Here is a 7852-nt window from a genome sequence, read left to right as displayed (position 1 = left end):
TCTCTTCCCCTTACCCCCACCCTCCCCTACTTTCCCTCTGGGGATTGATAGTCTGATCGCTATTTCTCTGTCTTTGGATCTGTCCCTGTTCATCAGTCTATGTTGTTCTCTATATTCCACAAATGAGTGAGATCATGTGGTATTTATCTTTCTCTGACTGGCTTATTTCACTTAGCATAATGCTCTCCAGTTCCATCCATGCTGTTGCAAATGGCAAGAGTTCCTTCTTTTTTACTGCAGCATAGTATTCCATTGTGTAGATGTATCATAGTTTTTTCATCACCATTGGCTTTTCCATGCAAATGGCCTCTCTTGCCTCATACAACAACCCTGTTTAAGGCTCTCTGTCTTTGGAGAATACATACATATGTGGCTGATCCCCCAGTTTTAGAAAAATAGCTCAAGATATTTTTACTTCTGCACCACAAAACCATCATTATAGTGCCCATGAATTTTGGATTTTGTGCATCTCTGCATGTGCCATCTGAAAAAATAAAATGCCTTTCACAAGCTTTTATCTTTCCAGTGTTCAAAACCACTTAAACTGGCCCTACTGGCCTGGCTCACTGGTAACCCAGAGGTAACGGTTCAATTCCAATTCGATCCGGGTCAGGGCACATGCCCAGGTTTCGGGCTCGATCCCCAGTAGGGAGGCATGCAGGAGGCAGCCAATCAATAATTCTCTTATCATTGATGTTTCTATCTTTCTCTCCTTTTCCCTTCCTCTCTGAAATCAATACAAATATATATATATTTAAAAACAATGTAAAATGAATGTACATAATAGCTTGTGATTTTCAACTTGCTGAAGTATGTAACAAGTTTATATAAATATTTTTAAATGATCGGTGGTTGACAAAAACATCCATTTGCTTCCAAAATGGCCCATTGGTCTTTCTCACTCTGATGAAGTACATTCAAAAGTATTGGGAGCACAAAGGAAAACAGAACAAAGGACTGAATTTGGTTATATTTTTTGATTTGTGTGTGTTGTTGTTTTTGTCGTTTTCTTTTTTAAAAGTGTCTCCAATTAAATTTCTTTTAGGCTTCAACTGCTTTGAGCCACTAAGCTTCAAAGTAAAATTGCTGACAGCCATTTAAAAAACCAATATGTACACAGACAATAGTGTGGTGAAGGCCTGGGGTGGGGGAGGGGATGGCCTAGAAAGGGTCAATGGGGAAAAAAAGGGTACATCTGTATAACTTTCAACATTAAAGATAAATTTTTTAAAAAATCAATGTTTACAAATGGTTCCTTATTTCTTATCTTTTTAAATCTAAACTCTCCAATTTGGTTTATGGAGACTCAATTATGTGACCCTAACATACCCTTAACTTTCTAGAAGTCCTCATCATGCAGCTCTGCACTATTTGAGCATATCTCCTCAGGCTGGAAGGTAATTCAAAATGTGTGAAGTATACTTTATCAGTAAGAAGAAATTGAGATCTAGGGCCTCATTCATAAAATAAAAGCAAAGCTTAGAGGTGAAGGGATTAAGATGTACAAATTGGTAGTTACAAAACAGTCAAGGGGATGTAAAGTACAGCATAGGGAATATAGTCAATAATACTGTGATAACTATGTATGGAAATATGGGGTGGGGGGAACACTTTGCATATATGCATAATCCATGGACACAGACAATAGTTTGGTGAAGACCTGGGGAGGGGGCAGGAGCAGGGGAGGGAGGGTCAATGGGGGAGAAAGACGGGCATCAGTAAGGCTTTCAACAATAAAGATACATTTAAAAAAAAAAAAACAAAGCTTAGTACAGTAGTCCCCTTTTGTCCATGGGGATACATTCCAAGACCCCCCAGTGGATGCCTGAAACCATGGATAGTACCAAACCCTATATATTCAGTACTGTTTTTTCATATACATACACACACACACACACACACACACACACACATACATACCTATAACAAAATTTATCAATTAGGCAAAGAGATTAATAATAACTAATGAAATAGAACAATTATAACAATATACTATAACAAAAGTTATGTGAACGTGCTGCTCTCTCTCTCAGAATACCTTATTGTACGGAACTCACCCTTCTTGTGAAGATGTGTGATCACAATGTCTGTGTGATGAGATGAAGTGAGGTACTCAGAATAGCATGCAATTTAAACATATGAGTTGTTCATTTCTAGGATTTTTCATTTAATATTTTCTGACCACTGTTGATCACAGGAAACTGAAACTGCAGATAAGGGGGTACTACTGTATCGATGTCCCAATGGGAACTCAAAAACAAGTCTTAAGCACACGTTCAGGAATGTGTACTGGCAAGAGTTAAGCAGAGTCCATTCCTTAAAGAACTTGAGTGGGCAGGTTCCCAAAGCTCAGATAAGGTCAGTTAGGGCCCAAGGTGTATATGGGACTCTTAGCAATACGGAATCTCAGTCCATAGAACAAGAACACAAGGCCAACTCTAGGCCAGCAATTGAAAGTTGGGCAAGCACTTCTTATGTTTCTCCTGCTTAAGGTTAATATTTTTCTTACAAATAAGATCAGGGTTAAGCCTATACATTGGATAAAGTTCAGGGGAGAAAGGGGCAGACCCAGCAGTGAAGAAAATAGGGTTGCAAAGGTTGAGAATCCAGTAGGACCTGACAAGGAAGCCAAGATGGTTGCTTTGTTACAAAAAGATTCCTAGGTGTTCTGGAAAACCCAATACATGTTGCATGGATAGGATTTTTATTAATAGTATCTCATCTATGATTGTAAAGTTACAGTTTGCTGTTGACAGATTTTTTACCATTGAGATGTTTATGGAAGAAAGTTTGAATTTGCTGCCAGGCATCTACCTGTGCCCCTGAATGAGCCTTTAGCTCACCTCCATAGTATATTGGTAGGCCCAATACTGCATGCACAGAGGCTCTACTAGGAGGAAAATAAGGTGGGTCGATACAGTGACCAGTTCCTGGGTAGTAGAGTACCTGGGGTCTGTCTTTCCCATGGGCTTGTAACCGTTCAGAGGCCATATAAGCATAGAATTCACTCTTCCAGCTATAATCATCCATGCCAACAATAAACAGGAAGGGTCCCTGGGCCTTTTCCAATGGAATAAGACTTTGCTGGTAAGGTTTTTCCAGTGGATTATTCCAAATATTCATAAAATTGAACAGGCCTGACTCGGTGGTTGTATATTTCCCTAGGTCACTGCCGAGATCAGGAATAATCATATCCTTGTAATGCAGAGGAGCTATTGTGTTGGCCACACAGGAATTGATAACCACAGTGGCTGTGATGCCTTTCAAGAAAGAGGCCATTGAGAGACACAAGTCACCTCCTTTGGAGAATCCAAGGAGCCCAACACTAGGGCCTTTCACCTGATGAGGAGAGAGAGAGAATAAGCTTAGAATTCGTAAGTAGAGGACATAAACAGTGATTCTATATTCTCTAGGCAGTTTTCTCAAATGTCAGTTGCTTTCCTTCTTTATGCAACAATCTACAAGGTTCAAAAGTGTCTTCTAATAAGCAAATGAATTGATTTCCTAGTACACAGGCCTTCCACTAATATTTATGGGGTCTGGGTTAAGAATACACACAGAGAGCCATTCACCCTATACCTAACTATTTAAAAGTTAAATATCAAATGAACAAACGATTAAATAAAATATATTCTTTTCTCCTACCTTGATAATATGCCTCCATAACAATTTACAAGGTTCAAATTTAAAATCTTGGAACTCATTGGAGTTTTATACTGGAACATGACATAGGGGAGAGCCAGGCCTGACCCCAGTCCCTGGTCCCTGGCCCACCGCTCTTCTCTTCCACCCCTAGCTCCATCATGCAACTTGAGGGGCCTTTCACACATGTGTGAACAACCCAACCAATATGTTTAAAGCCTTGGTGTATTAATATTGAAAGACCCTGAGCCCTGGCCGGTTTGGCTCAGTGGATAGAGCGTCAGCCTGCAGACTGAAGGGTCACAGGTTCTATTTTAGTCAAGGGGCACATACCTTGATTGCAAGCTCAATCTCTGGCGCTGGTTGGGGGGCTTACAGGAGGCAACCAATCGATGTGTCTCTTTCACATCAATGTTTCTCTCTCTCTCTGTCTCTCCCCCTCCCTTCCACTCTCTCTAAAAATCAATGAAAAATTATCCTCGGCTGAGGATTAATAAAATAAAAAAATTTAAAGCCTGGCTGGTGTGGTTCAGTGGTTGAGCGCTGACCTATGAACCAGGAGGTCACTGTTTGATTCCCAGTGAGGGCACATGCCCTGGTTGCGGGCTCCATCCCCAGTGTGTGGCTAGGCGAGCAGGAGGCAGCCATTCAATGGTTCTCTCTCATCACTGATGTTTCTATCTCTCTCCCTCTCCCTTAAAAAAAAAAGACCCCAAGGAGAGGTATTGGGCCTGAAAGCAGAAACAGTGCAGTCCGGCAGAGAATTCTGGGGTTCAAGATCCCAAGGGCATAGTGAGCGAGGGGCCACATAGGTTCCTGGTGAACACATTCCTTGGTCCCTTGGACTCCTTACCCTGTGGGCAGAGATGCACCAAAGAAAGGCCAGAGTGTGGTCATCTAAAACAAATGGTCCAAGGAAGAAGCCCCTTTTGCCTAGGTTTGAGGGCAGAACTAATAGTATATACTGTTCTCTTCTTTTTTTCTGGGGCCTTATGTCCCCTAAATAAACCAATCATCACAGTTCAAGATCATCTAGGTTTTAGCAGCTCTGCTAAAAGACCAGTCCATGAATTTTAGCAGAGTTAAATCATTCTACAGACCTTGTAGAATATCTTATTCCTTAACATTAAAATGTGTGGGTCTCTAAGTTCAGATAGTAGCAAAGAGTATCTATTCCATTTAGTTTCACTACCAAAATATTTTAATTCATTTTTTTCCACTATCAGATAAGAACTTTCTCTGCAAAACCCTAATACCATTATCACACTTAACAAAATGTTTCTCTCTCATTGATGTTTCTAGCTCTCTATCCCTCTCCTTCTCCCTTCCTCTCTATAAAAAAAATCAATAAAATATATTTTAAAAAAATGTGTGTGTCTCTAAGTTCAGATAGTAGCAAAGAGTATCTATTCCATTTATTATCACTACCAAAATATTTTAATTCATTTTTTTCCACTATCAGATAAGAACTTTCTCTGCAAAACCCTAATACCATTATCACACTTAACAAAATGAATAATGATTCCTCAAATACAGTCCTCATTCAAATGTCACCAATTGTCTCAAAGATGTCTCTCTTTCTAGTCAAACTTTTTCTTCTACACATTTACATTAATCTTATACGTGAAAAAAACTGAATCCGAGAGGGCAACTGCCTTATTCAGGATCATAAGGCTCATTGGTAGTAGATATAAAACCAGAACTCAAGGTTAGTCACTTTTTAGTCCAGTTCTTTGAATTATGGTCAAGAATTAAAGGGAACGCCCTGGCGGGGGGTGGGGGGATCAGTTGACTGGAGCATTGTCTCATACACCAAAAGGTTGCAGGTTCCATTCCTGGTCAGGGCACATACCCAGGTTGCAGGTTCGATCTCTGGTCTGTGCGTGTACAGGAGGCAACTGATGGATGTTTCTCTCTCACATTAATGTTTCTCTCTCTCTTCCTCTCTCTAAAATCAATAAACATATCCTTGGGAGAGGATTTTTTTTAAAAAGAATTAAAGGAAACTAAACAGTCAACTCTTAAGGAATTAGAGAGAGATGGGTAGAAATGGAAATAATAATCCTTTTAATAAAACTCCTGAAGGAGCCTTTGTGTCTCAGGCCATACTTCCAGCCCCCAAGTGTCCTGGTGGGCCTTTTGGATCCAGCCCTGTGTCCGTTCTGCTTCTCCCCTGCATTCACAGGAGCACCAGAACCCACCTTCAGATGCTGCAGCATGAAGTCCACAGCTTCTTCAAAGTACTCCAAGTGCACAACATTCAGACTTTCTGGGAGATCTTCAAATCTGAAGTAAGCCAGAGCAAGCACAGCAAAACCATGTCCGGCCAGGAGGCTGGCCCTGTATTCACAAAGGCCACCACCACTTCCAAACAGATCAATGATCCCAGGGAAGGGCCCTGCACCTAGAGGGTACCACAAAACAAAAGGAGCTTTAGACTCTCAAAAGACATTCTTGGGTTTCAGATTTTGGCAATCAGGAAAGAGAAGTTTTTGAATCAAGGAAAGTTGAGCGTGTGGGGGTTGGTGGAAGAAGGATCCTTTTTAATTTAACTTAAATATATTATATTAATATACATACAGTTAGCTGGTCCTTCTTCACCTGGGGACATGCCTGAGCGCCAGGGCCTCAGGAAGGGCCATTACACTTGAAGAAAAACTTCCACCCAGAATCCACAACAGACTCGGGAGCACGGGGACCAATTTTGGTCAGTGCCACCATCACGTGGTTCCCAGGCCAGGCACAGTCAGTAGGGTCTCGCACTCCACCCAACTCTCCAGAATAGCCCAGAATGGCCCAGAATAGCCACGGGAGCTGGTCGCTCACCTGGCGGCAGGAAGAGCGTGGCGCGCACCCGGCCCGCGCGCACCGGCTCCCTCCGCACCCCGGGGGCAATGAAATCGCGCTGGTGCACCGTCCGGCCCAGGAGGCGCCCGCCCTCGGGCTCGTGGCCGTCGAGCACCTCCAGCTCCACGGCGAAAGGTTGGTTCACGTCCCGCTTCACCAGTCGACCCCAAGGTTTCTCCGCTTCCATGGCCCAGAAGAGCCCCATGGGCTCCAGCCCCTCGAAGCTGCCGCCCAGCGCGGGCGCGCGCGCCAGGTCCAGCTCGCCGCCGGCGTCGGCGCGGTAGCGCGCGTGGGCCCGGAAGAGCTCGCCCTTCTCGTCGCGCAGGGACACGCGCAGCGTGACTCGCTGCTCGGGGGCCAGGCCGCGCACCACGATGCTCACGGGCTCGTCCCAGCAGCTACGGCCCGCGGGCTCCAGCGTCACGGTTGCGGCCATCTCGGTCTCGGAGAAGCAGGGGCGGCCTGGCTCGGTGGAGTCGAGGGCGGGGCCTGGCGTCCCTTCACCTCCCTGGGCATCAGCCGCTATTGGACCCCTTGCGCTCACTACGAGCCACCGGGCTGGCTGGCTTGTTGACACCTTCTAAGCCGCTGTGTGAAGTCTTCTAGAATTGGTGCACATTCTCGAGTGCCTGAACAGGATAAAGTCTCTGCTAAGAGTTAATTACTAACCCTGCAATCCAATGTGGTGAGTGTTGAAACAGAGGTACAAAGACCGCTGAGAGTTAAAGGATTGGGAAAGATATGGAACATTCCAGGAGTCTGGACTTCTAAAAAAGCTTCTCTGATGTGCACAGTTGACCTTTGAACAAGGGGCGGGGTGCGGTTAGGGACGTCAACCTCCGGCACCGTCTAAAATCTGTGTAACTAGTAATTAAGGGGATCAGTGGAGAAGCATAGTCCTAATCCCTCCCTGATCCCTCAGTCCTTTACCAAGCCTTTTTCCCAGCGCGAAGGGTCCCTAAAGCGGCTTCCAGAGCAGGTAGCTGTTTATGGGGTAAGACCTCCCTGGGTTCCAGGCTGGCCCTGCTCCTTTTAATAGTGTGGCGATTCTCATCTAGCTACGTAATTAAGCCCGTGACTCCAGTTTCCTTATCTGTAAAAGTTTTTTGGGTGACGATCACAGTTCTGGTCACACGCAGTGTCAGAGTTGAGTTGTATCAGACTACTGGCAGGAAAAAAAAAGTGGCACTTTCAAACTGGGTAATTTGAGGAGCGTTTCAGAAAGGGACTATTTGCAAAGAAATGGGCAAGGTTAAAAAAAATGGTTTGGCGCAGAGCCTTGGGTCTGAAGGCTCAAGGGGAGAGGGCTGCCTGGCATGGGTGTAGCCTTCATAGAGGGAGGCAGGCACCCATGGTGAGGTGG

The 7852-nt window shown here is 44.3% G+C and overlaps 1 protein-coding gene across 3 annotated transcripts in view; it reads right to left on the bottom strand.

Moving 5' to 3' along the window:
- The window catches only part of ACOT6 (acyl-CoA thioesterase 6), a 15840-nt gene extending 8765 nt beyond the window's left edge, over positions 1-7075 (bottom strand). The window contains exons 1-3 of one of the 3 annotated variants that reach the window (XM_006097624.3): positions 6469-7063; positions 5844-6046; positions 2688-3339 (exon numbers count right to left, since the gene is read on the bottom strand). In XM_006097624.3, the coding sequence (XP_006097686.1) occupies positions 2737-3339; positions 5844-6046; positions 6469-6925 (1263 nt within the window). In that variant the 5' untranslated portion in view covers positions 6926-7063 and the 3' untranslated portion in view covers positions 2688-2736. Of the gene's footprint in view, positions 1-2687; positions 3340-5843; positions 6047-6222; positions 6266-6468 lie in introns of those variants that run through there. The other 2 variants (XM_014463359.2, XM_023761361.1) reach the window with 2 other exon arrangements.
- Positions 7076-7852: the final 777 nt, after the last annotated feature.

The sequence above is a fragment of the Myotis lucifugus genome, unplaced genomic scaffold (genome assembly GCF_000147115.1).
Source record: "Myotis lucifugus unplaced genomic scaffold, Myoluc2.0 scaffold_207, whole genome shotgun sequence".
NCBI classification, from domain to species: Eukaryota; Metazoa; Chordata; class Mammalia; order Chiroptera; family Vespertilionidae; genus Myotis; species Myotis lucifugus.
This window is presented reverse-complemented; position numbering and strand designations above follow the sequence as displayed.